This window comes from Gopherus evgoodei, chromosome 10, assembly GCF_007399415.2.
Source record: "Gopherus evgoodei ecotype Sinaloan lineage chromosome 10, rGopEvg1_v1.p, whole genome shotgun sequence".
Lineage (NCBI taxonomy): Eukaryota > Metazoa > Chordata > Testudines > Testudinidae > Gopherus > Gopherus evgoodei.
The window spans coordinates 73069911-73091361 of NC_044331.1; the positions used below are offsets into that span (position 1 = coordinate 73069911).

The window sequence follows — 21451 nt, forward strand, 5'->3', positions numbered from 1 at the left end:
CCAGAAGAGGGGTGAACCAGCTAGGTCACAATACAGGATGCTGTGCAACACAGTGACTTCAGACATGCCTCCTCCCTAGCACAAGAACCGCCTCTCCCACGCCCTTCTCAGTGACCTTCCTCCTGACTCCAGATTCTCACTGGCATCTTCACCAGACTAGTAAATGGCCTGTATTTTTGCCTGGCTGAGCACTATTACAAATGAGCTCAGCCAGGCAAAAAACACAGGCCACTTACCAAATAGGCCAGGATGCTTTCAGCATCCCAAGCATCCTGAACCAGTCCACTGCTGGCCTGGCCTTGCCAATGACAATGAATTTCTTATTGCCACGCTATCTGTCTGGACACGAAGTGCCAATTTCCACATGGGTCATGTTTTCTCTCCTACACAAACACATTTCTTTGCTTTTAACTGAACTCCTCACATTGCTCTTATCTGCCCCCACACTGGGAGGTCCTTGGGCAGAGAAAGAAACAGCAGAGCACTTTCCAACTCTCGCAAAGGAGGAAAATCGTTTATTTCTCTGGTTAGATCTGTTTTACGGATTAGGTCTAAGTAGGAGTCTGGGAGCTGGGACCTCCTGCGCACTGATCCCAGGGCTGACACAGACTCCCTCTGAGGCAGCTCACTGAACCTCTGTAGCACAGGTTCCACTCATATGAAGTAGGTCTAACAATTAACCTGCCCCAAAGGGGCCCTCTGTGGATTTAGCTACTGAAGGTGAATAAAGCTCTTTGAAGATTAAGGACCCCACTCGGTACCACTGGTTTTATGCCACTGTAGCTCCCTTCACTTACAACTGGGTGCAACTGGTGTAAGACAATGGAGAACCAGGCCTTAAAAGTCCTATGCACCGTGCATCAGAACTTCAGCTGGTGCAAATCAAAGTAGCCCCACTGACGTCAGTCAGGGATCTTGCTCTGTAAGTGCTTTTATTTATTTAGCGTGTGCATGGTCATCTAGCCAAGCGATGGCATCTTCAGTGGTGTGACGCAGGTCTTCTAGGCCACTGCTGAATCTAGTAAGCAGGCATTCATTGACAACATACGGCACCATTTGTGTCGCACCGCAGTTGCACAAAGGGCTGTGACGAAGGCCCCGGCAATACTGGTTAGCTGCACAGAGACCTCGCCCAGTCAGGAACCTGTTCAACAGGGACCACTGGCAACAGGCAGGTCAAAATCAGGCAGGCAAACTGTGGGGTCGGCGATGAGGGACTGGCTGGGGATTGTAACAGATCCATTCCTCTTGCTAGAGCAATCCTGCCCTAACATCCTGGCATGATGGATGAGACCATAATGGGCGATGTGATGGCAAACATGCAGCTGGTGGTTTAAAAAGGTCATTGTGCAGCAGCAGTAACTTGCCAGTGGCAACCTCTCATCTGATATGAGGAGGAGTGATATTGCTCAGAACTGGGAGCCATGGGAGTGGAGTCAGATGCAGGGTGCTGGAGATGATGCGCATGGCGGAATGTAACTGTGTATCCACCAGTTTGATGTGTAACAATCGACTCCAAACTGGTGTACAGCACTCCACCACCGAATACAACATGGCAAGTGCTGACATCTGCAAAGTTGGAGCAGCTGATTTTTTAACATGTGCATATGGTCAGACTAGCTGAGCTCCTGTATCCCAGTGACCAGAGGGTAAGTCCCTACCTCACAGCAGATACAAATGTGCAGCCCTGGGCTCATGAAGCCTTACTGTGGTTTCGAAGTGGATGTGGATGTGTAAGGTGGTGGTGAAATCCAAGCAGGGCAGAGTGTGTGGACAGTATGGTTCCCATCACACCCATGGTTGGTGCTGGCGTCACACTGAGTACTGTGAAAGAACTTTTTTTTTAAACCACTGGAGTGGGCGACAGCAACTTCATCTGGGTTACCGGAGACTCTCACTTCCTTTTAGGCCGTGATTGCATTTCTGCCACCCACAAACCAGGACTGCCTCAAAGAGCATGCGGTGGAGATGACGACAGCAATACCCCTCTAAATTAGCCGCTGGGAATGGAGGAGAAAGTAACGGGAGAGATGTTCCTCCCTCCATTACCATTCCCCTCCATGACGCCATCACTCATCAAGCAGCCAAAAAAAGACAGCTGCTGGTTCAATTCACTATTATTTTAACAGAATTTTTGCCCACAGCTTGTTAACAAAATATCTTACAACCATTCAGCCCGTACACAAAACGGCTGGCAAATCTTAGGATTGAGGAAATAAGGCTGACATTAAAAAAAGGTTGCAGGGGAGCAGAGGGATAATGCTTGAGGCGTGAGGGAAAGGGATCAGCATTAAAAGTGACACTGTTTCGATGGTTAGTATTGAATCTGAATGTCACTCCTGACACCACTAAATGAACTGGCCCAATGGTACTTACAGATAAGCACCAAGATTGGGGTTGAGGAGTTGTGAGGGGAGGGGGGAGAGAGGAGGGCACAGCACTGCTTGGGTTTGACATTAACAAAAGTTCTACTTGGGTGAGAAGGAGAACTGTAGTGTGGGAAACTAACGAGAGGATTTGGGGGTAAAACAAGTAAAATAATGTCCACCGTCCATATTTCACCGCATACTTTCATCCAGCATTCATACAGACTAGCTGCACCATCATGCATTTAACAGCAGCGCTGCCTCCGGCATGGAATACTGTTCAGAGACAGAGCACAGCTATGTGTCAAGAGCAGGCAGTGGGGCAGGTGGCAAATCAGCTTCTCTTCCCTACTGACTGGGGCCCACAGAGGTGCCAGGTTTTCACAAGGACAGCAAGGCACCTCTGGGTTTATGTAAAAAGGCCACGAAAGCACATTGGATTTCTCTGCTTGGTGAGTGCATGACAGTAAAGTTCCTGTCCATTCATCACAAATGTAATTTTTTTTTAAAAGGCTCCACGTTTCACTAGATGAGATCCATTCCTGAGAAGACAAATACTTCCTAGCTTGACGCTGAAGTATAAAAACACAGATGCATTTTCCTTTATGACTGTTTGTCATGGTCTTTAAGGGAGCATTCAGACTCCAAAGGAGAACTCTTCACTGCCTGCTCCCTGTGCCTTGGAGTTTACAAACCAAGGACTGCAGCTGCCGTAGGCTTTCAAATTCCTTCTGCTATCCAAACAACACAGTGGGCCTGCAACCTCTCCTCCGTTGTGTGGTATTGCCTCCACCACAGTGGGGCTGCAGACATAAAACCGATGTAGAGAGGATTGGTGGCTCCTTATGATCTAGCATCGCAGAGCTAGAGCCAAGAGAAACTTCTTGCTCCCAGAAAACAAAGATGATGGGACCAGGGAGCTGCAGTACTCCACACATGTGGGCCAGATTTTTAAAGGTATTTAGATGTTGCTGTGCTCAGTGTTGCAATGCATAACTAATTTAGGAGCCCAAATATCATTTTGAAAGGGGATTTAGGCACTTAGGAGCCAAACTCTCATTGAGAGTTGATGGGATTTGGGCTCCTAAATGCCTAAATCCCCTTTTAAGATGAGATTTTGGCTCCTAAATCAGTTCAGCATTGCACCACTGAGCCCAGCAACAATGTAGAACTGATAAATGAAATTGTTTTTAATTGTTCACTTTATTAATGTAACTTCTGTTCACCATTCACTACACTTGCCTACACTGTAACTTCTGTTCCATATTGTAATTCAAACCCCATTTTAAAACACTCAAACCATTTTGTAAAAGCTTCCTCCAACCTTCATTTTTGCAAACCCTGCTGTAATCTTATTAGTTTAGTTTAGATGTGTGAATGAGGTATGTATGAATGATGGAATCAACCTCCAGCCCCAGCCTGTCCTGATGAGATAAAGTTCAAATACCAACGGCTGAAGACCTAGACAACAGCCCTAAACAAAGTAAGAAGCATCCACCCTAAAAAGAAAAGGACAACAGAACAACAGAAGGAAGATCAAAGCCAGGTTCAAGGCTGAAAGTCACGCCTGCAACTGATAGGTGATCAGTCTAAACCCAGAGGCAGCGTGACACACCAAGACCTATAGACTTTGAATCCAAACTAAAAGCCTATAAAAAAGAAGGGTGAGATGAGAGACTCTGGGTAACATTCTGCTGCCAACATGGAAGAACATCGATGCCTGCCCAACAGAGATCCAGCTCAGCCTTGTGCCCAGCTTTCCTGGCCAGTTAGCTGCCACAAGCTACGAACCCAAGCTGCAAAATCAAGCCATGAACTTAAGCTATCTTCAGGACTGGTAACTATGCAGCAGCTGCAGAACACCTGATGAATGTGGATGTGTGTGTGTGAATGTGTGTGTGTGTGTGTATATATAGGTATTAGGTATAATGTGAATGTGTGTGTGTGTATAGGTAATAGGTATAATGTGTGTGTATAAGAATTAAGATACTAGTTATTAGTCATAAATTGTTATCATAATAAATGTGGCATCTTTGCCTTGTCCCCTTTAATAAGATCCTGCTGGTTTTTACTGGTCTAATATAATTGGTATAACAACACCTAAATACCTTTACAAATCTGGGCCTTGGCTTTGTTCCTAGAGCAGTAGAAGAATAAATGACCTGACGTCTTTGAAAAGTTAGTGACTCCTTATGACAAAATGGTACCGCGGGGACTGTTTGATCTAAGACAAACCCACGTGAATAAAACCTCTGGTGACTGCTGTGGCCCCAGATGCTTACATCATTTTTGTTGAAGTACTTCAGTGCACCTTCCCGTTCTGATAACACAAATTTTCTGCTTAAGAACTGCCCGTTGTCACGTCCTCTCTTCCAGAGAAGTCCTTCTCTGTACCCTGCAAAGGAAAGAAATACAGAGAATCACGGATGAAAAGTTTTGTTTTGTTAAAGAGAAAAGTTGAAAAATGAACATTTTACAAGACACAGAGCCAACAGGCCACAGAGCCACCTTTCCCCTCTGACGTGCCTTCCTCACTCTGCTCTCTTTCTTTCTTTTGGATCTTGTGCTTCAAAGGTTGCCAGTCTTTGATACCACGATTCGACAGGTGGTCTGGGATTCGCACTGCACATCACATTCAGAGACACTGGGGAAGCCTTCAGAGACACTGCTGAGTTCTTTCATTTGTTTCCAATACACCAACCTCACCAGAATGTCTCACCTCATGAATCTTGCTCATTTTGCTTGTGCAAGGAGCCCTTTGGAGCATAACTGAGGAAAGCAGGATCTGGCCCCAAGTGTTGACATTACTAAGGAATCAGAGGGAAAAAATAAAACCCAGTTCCCAGTGGATAGTTGCTGATAACACAGAAAACCACAAGGACATAGCTGACTGCTTTTGGTGTCTGTCTGCTCAGACAGGACATATCCAAAGCCCGCTGAAGCCAATGGGACTATTTCTAAATACGTTTAAAAACAAAACAAAACAGGGAAAAACCCCACTTTTCCACTGACTTCAGAGGACTTTGAATCAGCACCTGAGTGAGCCATGGGACACTCAACTACTTTGTCCCGCTTTGAGCGGTTCCATCCAGCTCCGCAATTCTTTAGCAAGATATCACAGGGAAGCATGCGCATAACCCTCAGTGGAATACAGTATGGACCATCACTAGAAGAAGCAGCTTTCACCACCTATAATGTTCCTGTTCAGTTTCCCCACACCGCTTTCACCAGCACTAAAGTCAATCCAAGGATTTTGTTTCTCCGATTATTTTTAAAACAAATCAGGAAAAGGCTGATTTTTATCCTATCTCAGTGTTCTCAAACAGCAAGCACAATGGCAACTAACCACTGCATGCCCTTCTCCAGTGGCACAACAGCCAGAATATGCAGCTTAGCCAGCCAAATGATAACATTTTAAGCATTGTCCTTACTTTATAACATTTTGTTTGTTTGTTACAGGCAGTTTCCTATGCAATCACTATAAATACTGATTGAGCTGTTTGATGCTCTCTTTCAGTGTGAGATCTTAATTATAAAAATATTCCCATCGAGATTTCTCTCTCAATTTCTCTTCTCTGTTCTATTTAGTTTTTATTATTGACTCTCAGTAGCTAGGATTGTAAAATGAAAAAATTAAATGCTTTTTAACTTGTAATTAAGCTCTTTCTCTATATGCAAAGTAGCTACAGTATTAGTAGGCAGACTATTATCTGTATGCACATTATAAAACAGCAATTTACAGAAATGCCATCTTGGGAGTGCAGTTCAGAAATTTCTACCAGTGACTGTTATTGTAAATGTCCATCACCACATCAAATTTATACAAACCACAGACAAAAAGAAAGAGAAAAAAGTGCTATTCGATTTCTAGGTATGAACTGCATAAATATATTCTGTATGGATGAGAGGTTGAAGCAAGATAATTTAATTGTATATGCTACTGCTAAAGATACAACAAAACCCCTAAATGTGCCTATGTTTATAGTCTGTAAACCAGTATCACACAACTTTCTTTTCCAAACTATATTTACCTCTTCTGGATTTATGAAAGCAAAGGCCAACCGGTCTCCCAAAAGCTGAAATGGACCTTCCCATAAGTGTTAATCAAAGCGATCAATGTTAGGCACAAATAAACGCAATGGTGAAAACCCTGCTGTTGCTAATCCTGAATGTGAACTCCACAGCACAGCATAAATCCAAAATACTCATCAGACTGCTGGAATGCAGAATGATAAATGGGCCAATAACTTGATACAGATGTAAGTGATGGAACTATTTAGAGCCTGTCGGCAGTGCTTTCTTTTCCTTGTCCCTCGGTCGGGGTCAGATATTGGAGCGTGTTTTGTTTTTAAAATGCTGGGCCCTGTTGTGCCGTCCCCGACAACCCCTTTGGCTGCCAGTAGGTACAGATGTGTGCTACCACTCTGGGAAGAGCACTTGCATTTTCACCCATCTCTCAGTATATCCCATAATACATTATTGACAGTCCTATCATTTAAAATTAGTACAGGTTGTGCACAGCCACACACACGCAGCTATGAAGCATGCACAGCTGCTGACTTTCATTTTTCTGGGTGGGTGCTCCATCCCCACTCCACCCCTTCCCCCAAGACCCTTCCCCCTTACTCTGCCTCTTTCCACCCCACTCCACCCCCTCCTCTGAGCATACCTCCATCCTTGCTGCGCCTCTTCCCACCCCTCCCGCCCGCCACTGAACAGCTGATTGGCAGGTGGCTGGTGGGTGCTGAGCAGAAACTATTTTTTTCCCCTGAGTGCTCCAGGGCTGGAGCACTCAGGGAGTTGATGCCTATGGAAGCAGGTGTGTAACAGAAAGGATCTCTCCTTGGAGCTAGTACCCACTCATACACAGCACAGTACAATCCCCGTTACCTGAGGTCGGTTGAACCAAAATACTTCCAAGTGCCACAAGTCCCACAGACTCACTATCCTGATGCCAGCCATTCTGCGGGTCTCAGCTGGTCCCTCAGACCACAGCAGAGTAAATCTCTTGAGGAACTGCTCACCACCTCTGTGTGCAACCCCTCACTAATTTTTTACAGTCAAAATCCTGCTCACTGGTTTTCCTCAGACTCTGCGTAGCCTACCACCCACCACCTGTACCTTGTTCACCTGCACTAAATCCAGGATAAATGAGTCTCAGGGCTGATCCCAGGTATACTGATGTAAATGGTCAATGGAGTTATTCCAGGTTTACAGTAATTTAAATAAGAGCAAAATTTGGCTCCATTATTCCATGCTTCTAGCCAGCCTGCTCCCATGGGATCACCAGGGTGTGTTACACAACTTCCTTTACAGCTACCAGATCACCCCAGCAGGGCTACTGTCTTTACATTCTGTAGTCGGTGAAATTCTTCTCCCTCCAGCCCTCTTCCTCCCTCCTTTGGTGGAAAAGCTCTGCCATTTTAGGTTAAACCTCTGATGATCTACTGCACGAGCACGAGCAACGGAGACATGTATGATTCCAAAGAACAAATACAAAAAAACCACAAATATTCTCTGCAGAACTGCGAGTCGGAACCAAAATTGTTCTGCACGATTAGTCCTTCCTTTGCAATGACCTCTACAGGCCTCCTGTCCTCAGAGGACAGAGTGGATCAGAGAATCCAATTCAAACTACAGGGGCATTTTTTTTTCCTTCTCTCTTTTTCTTTCATTTTTTAATGGAAAAAAAAATATCTGAGTTAAACAGGCACTTGAAGCTCTGGATGCATTTCACCAAGCAGTAGAAATGGGAGCCAGTAGCAAGCTCAATAGTCAGAAGAAGAAGAGAAGAAGCAAGCTGAACAACCCCACACCTAATTTTGGCCTGTATGTGGCCCGCTAGTACCTAGTGTCAACCTGGCCAACAACTGCAACAGCTGAGAATATCAAGAAGAGCATGAAATACACTGATTGATGCCAGAGGACTCTCATCACCGCCATGGTACAAATTAATTCACTTGACTTCATGAGGAACTGAAGCTTTGAAGGCTTCCTAATAAGACACATCTACCTGTCAAGTCTGTATCCATCAGTGAAAATGCTACATACTCTGTACACGATGGATCTGAATGGGAATAATGTGTTTCTCCTTTGAGGGTGCTGACAGAAGACAGATAGTGTGTAGGTGATGCCTAGTTGATATGATATGATATGATATGAAAGTGCAAGGTTTGCTTCACGTGAGGCAGAAACACGTACTGGGTTCTGATGGTCTGTGTCTGTTGGTTGCTCTCTTGAATAACAAATGTTATACAGCTTATTCTCAAAGATTTGCCATGTGGTTTACAGATCAAGGGTAGATATTTAAAGTGTTTGTATTTCCTTGAGGAAATCAATATTCAGCATGGAGCTAATGGAAGGGATTGGAGAATACATCAGAAGCCATTTCTATTCGTCCCTTTAAACTAGAGAGGCAGCTCCAGAATTTCAGCAGCACTTAATAATATGAGGCATCTGGGAAACAATAACGCCTCTTAAGAAGCTGCATGACAGGCTAGCCAGAGGCTGAATTTGAGGGGGGAAAGGATATTACCAGGAGAGAGTGAACAGAAAGAACATTTGATGCCTGCCTGACACAGTGACCAATATCAAAGCCAACAAAGCATAGATGGGAAGCATTTTCCTCCCCCCCTTTAAAATCTCACCTCCAATTTTTCAGAGTTGCCAACATTTCAGATGTTTTGTCCCGGACAAAGGACAGCTGGGGGCCGCTGGGCTCTCAGTTTCCAGAGCTGCTCGGAAGTGTTGCGGTTCAGACACAGTTTAGATGATGATTATCTCAACCACTGGAGGCTTCACAATCCTCCTTCCCTACAAGCCGAACCCCCACAACAAACTTCCCATACCTGTTGCATGTTGGCAGAGCTGCTGGGGGAGGCTATCACACCTTGCAAGCTGAAGTAGCACTCCTAGGCCCCAATACATACCTCCCCTCCTGCACAAAATGATCCTCTTACCTGACTCTCCTTGCCAGCTAGGAGTGCACACTCCTTCTGTACCACCCCCACCATACTGGTAGCCAACAGGCACTGGTTCCACTGCCAAAAGCCTCTCCATGACTGCAGAGGAAGGAGCCCAAAGGACCAGGCCCTAACCAGGTGGGGTCACAGTGTCAGTATGCAGCCCATGAGCACAGGTAGAAGCTCTGTGGCCGTTAATAGCAGGAGTTCCTTGGGCAAATCCCTGAGTGGGGTGAGCAGGAGGCCCACAAAGATTGTGAGGCAACGTGGAGCTGCCCCTTTGCACGACAGCTGTTGAATTTTGGAGTGAAATGTTTGTCAATATCACTTTTCACAATGGACTTACTTGCCAGCAATAAATAAACGATGATGATTTGGACGTGTGTATGTGCATATTTATTTGTTTTTCCTAAAGCTAATTAAGTGTTTTAGGAACAAACATAAGGGCGGCCATCAGCAAGAATCATAGAATCATAGAATATCAGGGTTGGACAGGACCTTGGAAGGTCATCTGGTCCAACCCTCTACTCAAAGCAGGACCAATTCCCAACTAAATCATCCCAGCTAGGGCTTTGTCAAGCCTGACCTTAAAAACCTCTAAGGACGGAGATTCCACCATCTCCCCAGATAACCCATTCCAGTGCTTCACCACTCTCTGAATGAAAAAGTTTTTCCTAATATTCAACCTAAACGTCCCCCACTGCAACTTGAGACCATTGCTCCTTGTTCTGTAATCAGGTACCACTGAGAACAGTCTAGACCCATCCTCTTTGGAACCCCCTTTCAGATAGTTGAAAGCAGCTATCAAATCCTGCCTCATTCTTCTCTTCCAGTTGCTGGCCGCACTCTGAGGCCACCAAAAAATTTGTCCTGAGAACCCTAGTTGCTGTATCGCCATAGCTGCTAATCCCCATTATGCACTGGCATAGATTTTTATAAACACATTGCTCGCTTCATTTCTCTCTTCCTTCCTTTAAAGCAATGTCCTTAGGAGTTACTTCTCTGGCCTGCCCAAAATGGGAGTCTGCACCCCTGTCAACACTGATATGTAGAAAAAACATTGACTTGGACTTGAACTGAACATGAACTCATCCAAGTTTCCTAGGCAAACTAAATATGTCAGAAAGAGGCTCTGATTTGAATGCCTCTGTCTGAAAGATCCTGAAAACAGCTACAAGAAGGCACTTAAAATACTGGCTGCGGAATGGGAGCTGGGAGGGGCTTCCCTAAAAGCAGAGCATTTTACAGGGAAAGCTATTAGGTTTGGAAAACGAAACCTTACTGATTCAGAATGAAAACAAATGTTAATGTCAGAATTTCCCAAGAAGCAGAAAATCTGTTTTCCGACCAGGTCAACCTGCAGTGCTGACTCACAGGGGTAGCCCTACATAAACCAATGGACTTGTTCAGTTACAAAGGACTAATCACAATCATCTAAGCAAGGGTTTGTGGGATAAGGCTCTAAATGGTCTCTTCATCTACCACAGAATGTCTCCAGCTCTTTCTTCTCTTACTGTAGTGGTGCTAAAGAGTTTAGGCTGCACAGCTTCTTACAAATAATTGCATAGTCGCTTCTTTGAACAAATACACTTACTACCAGTTAAGTGTTTACTGGTCTGTAGAAAAGACTTTATTGGAGATGTCAGCATCCCCATGTCAATTAGGAGGGAGTGAGTGACTCAGGGACTGGCTAATGAGAGATATTGGCTCTAGGTCACTGGTCCATATCTGGACCAGGTCGGTTGCAACTGATAGTTGTTACCAGCTGAGGTTGTTCAGTGGCCTATATAAAATGGGAGTCTCACCAGAAAGACAAACAAGTAAACGCAGAGTGAGCATGGAGACTGAACTACACATCAGGTTGAGGCACACTCGCCAGGCCAGTGGGAGGCACTGCGGCTACTTGCGTTATCGCTTTTTTGTGACTTAATGAACCCTCCATTGCTAGTTCTGCCATTCTGGCACCCGTCAGGATCACTAAAAAACTTGAAACAACAAGTCTCCTTGGAGACTAGACGCATATTCTTCACATTGTAACTGGCTGCCAAGGCCCGGGTCTCCAAGCCCTAGCACCAAAATGGTCTCTTATACATGAATATATTTCAAATGCAAGAATTTCCAGTCTTTTAACTGATCAGTCCTTTTCTAACCATCACTTAATATGCAAATTATCTTTCCTGAAGACCATTTTAAACAGAAAAGAGTTTCCCATTGCCATCAAGTCTGTCTTTGCTGCCTTCCAGGAGCTAATAAACTAATTATTGTCCTGCTGCATTGTAGCGCCTCAGCTATGGAACCAAGCTGCTGATTAAATTGATTGCTTCCACTATATCCAATTAACCCACTCACTCTGCAAATGATTGATTTAATCAGAAGCAATTAGCACTTGAATGGCTAAATCATGCAGGAAGACATGTCTTGGAAGGTGACTGAGATGCCATGTTAGGGACATCTCTGCGGGCTTCCAAGGGATAACGTCATTATTAATGTATAGATCAGTACTGGAGCAGCCTGAATCGGCATGTCTGCGGTTTTAGCTGAAATATAAAATGGAAGACAGGAGGGGAGAGACTGCATGCACCCGGAGGCTATTTTCTGACAAGATTTTAGGAAAAAAATTGACATGTTATTGATGAAGGGAAAGATAAGATTGGCGAGGTAGATGAGGTAATATCTTTTATTGGACCAACTTCTAAAAGATACTACCTCACCCGCCTGGCCTCTCTAATATTCTGGGACCAACATGGCTACAACACTGTGCATAACATATAACAAAGGGAAATGAGTCATTTGCCCCTGGAGATGGAAGATTTGTCTTTATCACTGCGTAGGTGGGGGTGGGGTCGGAATGAGCTTCCCCGCATCATGCTGGCAAAGCACCTCCACCTGGTTCTGGAGGACCCATCCTCTACACACAACATGTTCGTTCATTTTCCATGCTCAGCACCTCTGCTGAGAATGCCAACACGGGAGCCGAGTAACATCATTTGTTACTTTCTGTGTGCGTGGGTGTCACCCACCAGCCCATGTGACACTGCACTGAGAACACCAACAGGCCACAGAACAGCTATCCGGAGGTGACAGCATTTAATCACTAGTGACCTGGCTGGACTCAAACTGGTAAGCTACTGGTTCCAGGCTCTCTCTCTTACACTATATAAGTCCTTCAGGCTAAGTCAAACATATTTTACAAAACCATCTGAACGCAGATTTCATGCAAGGTATCCTTTGCCACAACGTAACACAGAACCACTTAAAGACCGGACTTGCAGGCAGTGTCAGGACTATATGGAGTTAGAGAAAATGTACATAGGTTCTGGAGAGGATGATGCCTATGTACTGGTCTGGATGAATCACAGATCAAACACTAGCCCAAGAGACAGCACGTTCCCAGCAATTTCACACAGAGCAATAGAGCAAACACAAATACACCTCCAGGAGTTCAAGTGGTGAACTAATAGCCTCAGAAGCAAGAATGGAGACAAGTTTAGACCACATCCGGGTTGACTTTTGGGCTGGAGCCAGGTGAATGGTAGGTAAGGAAGAAAAAACTACATCTATATAGATCAGGGCAAAAATACATATGCTATTTTGCTGTTTCTTAATCAAGAGAGCATTTTGAAATGAAAAATGTGTAGTTTTCCCACTACTCATATGTTGGAAACCAATGGAATGAAATGGAGCCAAAATACAGTGTCTCTAAAGGAAAACATCAGACAGAGCTTAACAGAATGTTAGAGTCCTTGGTTCACTTCTAAGAGCACTGGACCTTTCCTATGTGGATCTGTATTGTATTGAAACACAAGGTCTGTTCCTGAGATTTAGGGTCCTGTGAACGTCATCATGAACAAATTTGCATTGCAGGCTCATGTTTGAAAATCCAAATTGCTTCTAACTAAATCTCCAACAATAAAGCTAAAATCCTTTAAGCCTGTGATGTTTGCCACCATTTAAATCTGATTAAAATCATTCATGACATCAACTAAACCTAACAGTCAGAAAACACTCCTGCCAATTCTGATGTTACCCAGAGTAATCCAGACCCCCCTTCTCTCAGATAGTTCTCAGCTAAAGGGAACATAATAGGAGATCGTGTATCTAATCCAGCTTTATAAGTTGCTTTTAGCTAGTTCCTTTAATCACACGTTAGGACTCCCACTGGAGCAGCTCTCAGCAAACAAGAAATTAATATTTTCATTAATACTCCCTGATGGTATCAGAGATGACATCCTATTGCTCCTTCATTTACTGAATGTATAGTTGGCACATAAGGGATAACATATGGCAAGGTGCACAGGTGTGAAATGAAAAGAAGTCACTGCTGGGATGAAAGGTGGCAGCTATTCAAGTGACCAGAAGACTGCACTGTACAGGTTAGCAATTATATGGTTAGCTGCTGGAAGGGGTGGATGCACTCCTGGTTATTACAGCTTCCATGAATACCCAAGGGATGAGGAAGAGGGGTTAGTTTACCTGTGCAGCAGGCAGCCAGAATCCTGAGACTTGCATTCACTGAACACAAAGGGAGAAAAGCACAGAACCCCCAATGGCACTAGAAACTCCACAGGGTGCAGGGCTGGTACTGGGGAAGTTCATGCTGCACCCTGCATGCACTCCCCAAGAAGGTATGTCCATGCACCAGGACATAGCATGCACACACTGGTCCTGGTCCCTGGGGATGTGGGTTTGCTATATATCTATCCAACCTTGGACTCTGGGAACGCAAATACCAAGATTCTGGCTGCCCCCTGCACAGGTGAGCCAAGGTGCAAAGTGCTTTCTAAGCCATCTTCTTTCTCTTCGCTTGTACATCATGCAAGAGCAGCCAGAATCTCACCCAGTGATTGCCAGAACTTCAGACTCAGAAGAGGCCCTAGACTATGGGAGAGAAAAGAGATTTCTTTATTTACAGTGTTCCAGGAGAAAAAAAAAATCACCTTTCAGCCACTACTAAACTTTTCAGAAAATGATGGGTGAAGGGGAGCTTGGAGAGGGAGATGAAATGTATTGAAGCTTAAAGTATGTTTCCAGCTCATTATCTGATCATTTCAGAGATATTCGATACAGTTGTACTATGGAGATAGAAAAGGAGGAGGTGGCTGCAATCAGTTTATCCTGTAACTGATTGTTGATATAGTAGCTTTCCTGATAACTTGATTACTAAGTGTTTACATATTAAAGATAACACAGCAATTAGCTGCTATAGTGAAGTTAGACTGGATCTGCTGGGAGATTCGGAAGTGTTCTCCTAAAGAGAATTTCTTTACTGGAAGTCTTGTTGTATTACTGAGCACTGCTGCATGGAATCCAATTTTACAGAGAAATCAAATATTTTTTCTTTGAGTGGCTTCTGCATATTCCCACAAGGAGATTCAGGTGCAGTAGGAATATTGCAGAGGCCACTTGAAGAAGAACTACAGTTACAGTGGTATTGAACTATCAGTCCTTGTCCTCAAAGGAAACCTGCACAACTCTTTCAAAATACAAGCCTGGGAGCTTAAATCCATTAATCTGCTAGACACTAAAAACCACGGACTGAACAGACACACTGGATTTATGGTTTATTACAACAATCTGTAACCCCCCAAACTCCTCCCGCCTCTTTGTCCTATGACTTCAGAGGTGTTAACGGGCCTACCTTGGGTGGTCCCTTAGAATATGTGCTAACTACTTATGCTAAGCTGTGATGCTGCAGTACCTTTCCCAGACCTGAAGAAGAGCTCTGTGTGCCTCTAAAACTTCTCTCTCCCACCAACAGAAGTTGGTCTAATACAAGATATTACCTCACCCACCTTGTCTCTCTAATATCCTGGGACCGACACGTCTACAACTCCATTTAGCAGTATAGCCTATGTGAAGTGTAGCCCTGTTCAAACCACAGTTGTGGAAATAGTCCAAACTATTCTCCAAGCCAGGAACAGTTTTAGATTAATCTCTGCATAGCCACGTCTGTAAATAAAACTCGGTCCAGGACAGCTGCTCACGTAGATCAGGACTAACAACGACTGGAAGGACTCACTCACTAGGCCTGATCCACAGCTTGCTGCGGTCAATGGAAAAGATCCCCATGGCCTTAGGATCAGACCCTAACTCCAGAGCACTCACTCTGGTATAAATTAGTGATTAAGTGCTCCTCCCCTCCCCCCACTCGCAGTGGTCCAGTACAGCAACAAATCAAGGCAAACATCTTGCCAGAGATCTCATGCAGACAACATTCCCTGTTTGCTTTGAAGAGCAATCCAAAGGGCTTCAGCACATCTGCTGTTGTCTTGAATGGCTCCTTATCATCGATGACTGAGTGTATCTCACATTTAGAGTCAAAACTCTTGCTTTATGCAGTGCACATATCAAAAACTTTTTAAATGTAGGAATCATTCTGCTCTCCTCTGCCGGTTCTGCAGCTGTTCCAGCCATCGGCTCAAACTGCAGGTAACTAGCAAACTGATTTAGGTGATTCAATGCACTGCACGGCTGCAACAATTTGTTTGTTTTACTTTTCTAGGAGCACTGCCACAAAATAGTGTAATCTGATTTTATGGAATAATCCCAATTGTGTGGACCCAGCGTGAAATCCTGGTTCCACTAAAGTCCATGGCAAACCCCCCATTGCCTTCACTGGGACCAAGATTTCATCTGTAGCTTCTGTACTCTGTGAAGAAAACTGGATAAATTCATGGAAGTTAAGTCCATTAATGGCTATTAGCCAGGATGGGTAAGGAATGGTGTCCCCAGCCTCTGTTTGTCAGAGAGTGGAGATGGATGTCAGGAGAGAGATCACTTGATCATTACCTGTTAAGTTCACTCCCTCCGTGGCACCTGGCATTGGCCACTGTTGGTAGACAGGATACTAGGCTAGATGGATCTTTGGTCTGACCCAGTATGGCCATTCTTATGTGAAGGTTTAATACTCCCCTCTCCATTGTGTAACTTTCTTGCCTTTTAGAGCATATCTACACTGCCCCACTGTTCAGCCTAAGGGGCTCTAACAGCAGTGTGCACTAAAGCGCTGAGCTCCAAACCTCCCCCATGGGGACACTGTGGCACGAGCTTAAAAGGTCTCGAGTTCATAGTCAGAATCGTGGGGCAATGCAGATATGGCCTTTGATACTATGGGAATGGACACCATTAATATTTGTTACTGCCGTGGGCTCTAAAGGCCTCGTTAGAGATTCCCATCGAGCTAGGCACTCTCCAGCAAAAGCGCTCACAGCTCAGCAAGGTGGCCACTGCGTGGTGGTTCAAGAAAAGTTTTTTAACCCCCAGCTTCGGAGGCGCTGACAAAGTATCTTCCAATCCAATGCTGACCATGGCTTCTTCAGCAACGCAACTACTTCTCTGCAAGCATCCGAAGAAAGAAATTACTGTTGCGGATGTATCTGCTGAATCAGAGATTTCAAGGTGAAAACAGAGACAGGCTTATTGCAGGGGCTGAACGCAGTGCACCTCTCTGCCCTGTACCACTGTCGGATACGCCTTCATATTGTTCTCATTAGCATAGCCAGCAGCAGTCATCCTAGTATAACATTCCAAGCCTGAAGCTTTGATATAGCAACAGTTAAACCTATTCCAGTAGTTCTAGCAAGCTGACCTACTTCCCATGATGCTATCAGATGTATAGCCCCCAAATCAATGAATGTTTGCCTTGTTTCACTCTTCTCTTTCCCATTCAAGAAAAGGGACGGGGTTCATTTCAGGGCTGATCTCAAGAGGTGCTGAGCGGCACACAACTTCAACAAGTGTCAACGGCAGTTATGGGGGGGCTTCAGCACATCACAGGATGAGGGCTTATTCTACGGTCTGCAATAACTGTGTTTTTACATGATTTTATTTGTTGGATCCCGGAAATATATGGAGAGATGGGATGGTTCCATACAAGCATCAATGTAGCAAAATGCTGTTAGCTATCAGTTTTGACCTGTTATTTGTTAAGCAACAACTATACACTCAGAAACCTACAGAGGAAGCCGTGGCCCCGGCCCCAAGGAACGCTTTATTTGGTAAGAGCCAAAAGCCTGCTTGGCACTGCACAGGACTCAAATGTAAGAAACAGTCCTTGCTTACAGGAGGCTTAGAGAAGAAAAGTTGCACTGAAATTAAATTTGTCACAGTACTTAGTTATATTATCACTCATCTACTCGCTTTTCCCTTACTGTTAAAACAGAATTAGCTGCATTGTAAATGTAGATCAACTTTTTGGCTCCATATTAGAAAGCAGGGAAAAGTGCTTTGTATGGTGTTTAAACCCCGAACAACATTGAATGCAGAGATCCCCAAACTGACCATGCTGCAGAGTTTATTGGCAACATGTCAGGAACACCAGGGGCTCAGCTAGTCTGCACTTAAAAGTGTATCATCAAAGACATATGCACACAAGCTTTATTATTTCCTTGTATTAGTATCTTCCATTATGTCTGAATAGAAACAATATAAACCTGTTGTTATGGAGACAGGGCAGCCTCGGGCCATGTTTTAAGCCTCCCAAAGACTCACTTTAGATCATAGGCGCCAAATTTTCCCGATGTTGGTGGGTGGTCATACACCCCCACTCCCTGCCCCACCCCAACTCCACTCCTTCCCTGCCCCGCCCCCATTCCAACCCCTTCCCCAAAGTTTCCGCCCCAACTCCGCCACCTCCTTGCCCTTATTGGACCCCTTCCCCAAATCCCCGCACCGGCGCTGCCTCTTCCCTGAGTGTGCCACATTCCCCCTCCTCCCCCATCCCTCCCAGTGCTTGCCACGTGAAACAGCTGTTTCACGGCAGCAAGCGCTGGGAGCTAGTGGGAAAAAGTGGGCACGCGGCACGCTCAGGGGAGGAGGCGGAGGTGAGATAGTGGGGGGGGCAGGGCAGGGAGCTGCCAGTGGGTGCAGAACACGCACCAATTTTTCCCCGTGGGTGCTCCAGCCCCAGAGCACCCATGTAGTTGGTGCCTATGCTTTAGACACCCTCTGGCAATATCAAAGTGTTTTGTTTCTAGTTGGATTAATATTAAACAGTGCCAACCTGAGCTACTGCAATGCCTCCTGGGAGCTATAGTTCAGGTTCCTTGTGCCCCTGTTCTTCTCTATGGGCTGGGTCCCCTGGCTGGACTACATCTCTGATGCACGGTGCTCCCACAGCTAAGCAGCCAAAGAGCATCATGGGACATGTAGAGAGCTTAGCCTGCGGGGAGAACAGACCCAATCTATAAGTCCCATGAGATACTGTGAAGTTCAGGCAGACACAGACTAACATCAAACTGACCCAAGATGAAACATTTTAATTTGGTTCGCAAACCAAAATATTTCAATTCAGAATGAGCCAACCTGAAACAAAATACTTCATTCCAATTATCTGGATGGCAAATAGAAAAATTTGGGGGCAGAGGAGGAGAACAAGCCACAAAACACTGATGAAAAAATTTCTGAGCAGCTATAGTTTCTATGAGCGGAGTTCACTACATCTCACGAAGCCTCCTTATTTTTAAAAGAATTCTGCTTCTACTGTAGCAAATGAAGCCATTGGTTTAATCTGTGCAAAAAAGTTACTGTTGTGAGTACCTGTAGAAGCCTTGGACCCGATTCAGCATTGAATTAATCTGGCTGTTTTGAAATTAGTTTTACTGTAGCACAGTGAATCAGATCCCTCCTTTCTGCCTGCTAAGAACCACCATATTTCACATTAGCTCAAGGCATCAGCTCATATACCTACTCATGCCAATTTCCTTCTTACTCTACTTTCACTGTCAGAGGACTATTGATTTCTTTCCACTTTGGCATGTGTTCAGTGTGTTAGTTTCCTGGAGAGAAGCAAACACAATAGCAGACTCTGCTCTTCTAACTGTGGCCCACACAAGTCTCTACTGCAGTCTAAAATGCAGATAATGTAAGTCTTAAAGTGTACGTCTACACTGCAACAAGAGTCCGGTGGCATGGCCGCAGCTGGCCTGGGTCAGCTGACTCAGGTTCACAAGGCTCATGTCCTGGGGAAATAAAATTGCAGTGTAGACGTCCAGGCTTGGGTTGGAGCTTGGGCTCTGAGACCCTAGGATGGGGGTGGGTCTCAGAGCCCAGGCTCCAGCCCACGCCTGGATGTCTAGACTGCAATTTTTAGTCTCACAGCCCAAGCCCCATGAGCCTGAGTCAGCTGACCCAGGCTCTGAGACTTGGTGCCACGGGTTTCTTATTGCATAATAAGCTCTCTTTCGGGGTGGGGTGGGATAATCTCTTCAGAGTGGACAGTATTAATATTCAATATAGTCAGTTCTCAACTCCCACTTAACATCCTTGTTTTCATACACCTAGTTCCACAGAACAGAGAGGCTTTCATGTGTGACTAATCTGACGGACAGACTGGGTTTTGCTTTAACTACCATATTAGGTGCATGCATTCTTTGAACCCACACAGACTCTGATGCTAAATGAAATGTCTAAATGCTCTTCTATTAGAAGCACTAAAGCATGTTGTATTGTGTACGGCAGCCAACTCCCTGATGTCCAGTCCTGCTTCCCATGATGAGTCATTTCCCCTGCATGGCAGAGTGATGTAATTGACTAAAGGATACGAGCCCTCTCTCCAGCTCCCCTGCCACACGTACAGGAGGTGTCTGCCTTGTCAGTAATGCATTATTACTTCTGCCCTGCTCAGCTGGGAAATTTCTGCATGTTAAACCATCCCTGACTACAGCACATCAGCATTTTTTTAAAGCCTGTACATCTGATAACCTTGACGTTTGCTTTTAGATATTTTCTTTTACCAACATTTAATGTCATCGTGAACGTGCATGTAGATGCACACGATCTAAACTCTCAACCTGGACATGAGTGATTTTATAGCGCACATCCTCGCGAGGGTAAAACTTACTTCAACTGCAAGTACTTTGGGGCAGGAAGCATCTTTTTATTGTTCCGTGTTTATACAGCCCTGGCACAATGGAGTCCTGGTCCAGGCCTAGACCACAACATAGACACTTAATACACACACACACCCTCTTTGGAAACTGATAAGCTCCAAAGTGCAGGATAAATGACACACACTTGCTGTTTTCTTTTTATAGATTCCAAGGCCAGAAGAGACCATAGTGATCATCTAGTCTGACCTCCTGTACGACAGGCCATGGGACTCCCCCAAAACAATTCCTAGAACAGATCTTTTAAGAAAACATCAAATCTTGATTTAGAAATGGTCAGTGACTGAGAATCCACCACAACCTTTGGTAAGTTGTTCCAATGGTTAATTACTCTCACTGTTAAAAATTTATGCCTCATTTCCAGTCTGAATTTGCCTAGCTGCAATTTCCAGCCACTGGATCGTGTTATTCCTTTCTTTGCTAGATTTCTTTTCAGTGAAACTGTGTTTCTGTGCCCCATTGCTAGTACCCTGCCAGTGATGGACCCTGCATAAGCTGTTTATTGCTTTGATATGAAAATACTGTTCCCTCATAATAACATCTCTCTCTCTGTATCTTTCCACCTATGCAAAATGTCACAGCCAGATCTTACCTATCTAATGACACAGACATATTAACCCCCCACCCCAATCACAGCATGTGAACCTCTCACAATCTTTAGTGTACTTATTCTTACAACACCCCGGTGGGGTAGGCTAGCGCTATTATCCCCATTATTCAGATAGGGAATGTGACTAAGGATACGTCTACGCTGCAAGCAGAGGTGTGAAGGCAGCACGTCAGCACGGGCTGGCCGCTCAGGCACATTCCCCTTGTATAGCCCGTGCTGCAGCTTCACAGCTATTATTATCTGTGCTAGCCAGAGCCAAGCGCTGCAGTCACATCTCTGGCTGTGGCGTCAATGGACTCTAAGTGACTTGCCCAGGGACGCACAGAAGTTTATGGCAGAGCAGGGACCTGGATCATACTTCCTCTCCTGATGCTCTGGTGTTACTACCTTTCCTGCCCCACTCCTCAACTCCCTTCACCAGCCACCTCTTCAGGTACCTCATCCTGACCTTCCAGGTCCTGCCCAGCTCTGCTGCACCCGTTTACCCCTCTGCTCTCACCTCCTTGTGCTCCTCGGCTTCTCTCCTCTTCCACACACCTTCTTTCAGGCCATACACCTGAAACTGCCTCTCCCAACCCAGGCACATAGTACCTCACTCGTCTCCATCAAATCTTCCTATCTTTTTTG

At 45.0% G+C, this 21451-nt stretch overlaps 1 protein-coding gene across 1 annotated transcript in view; it reads right to left on the reverse strand.

Moving 5' to 3' along the window:
* ADAP1 (ArfGAP with dual PH domains 1) overlaps window positions 1–21451 on the reverse strand; it is a 103304-nt gene that overhangs the window by 22172 nt on the left and 59681 nt on the right. Inside the window, exon 5 of the mRNA XM_030578739.1 lies at window positions 4649–4761. Coding sequence (XP_030434599.1) covers window positions 4649–4761 — 113 coding nt within the window. The remainder of the gene's footprint in view (window positions 1–4648; window positions 4762–21451) is intronic.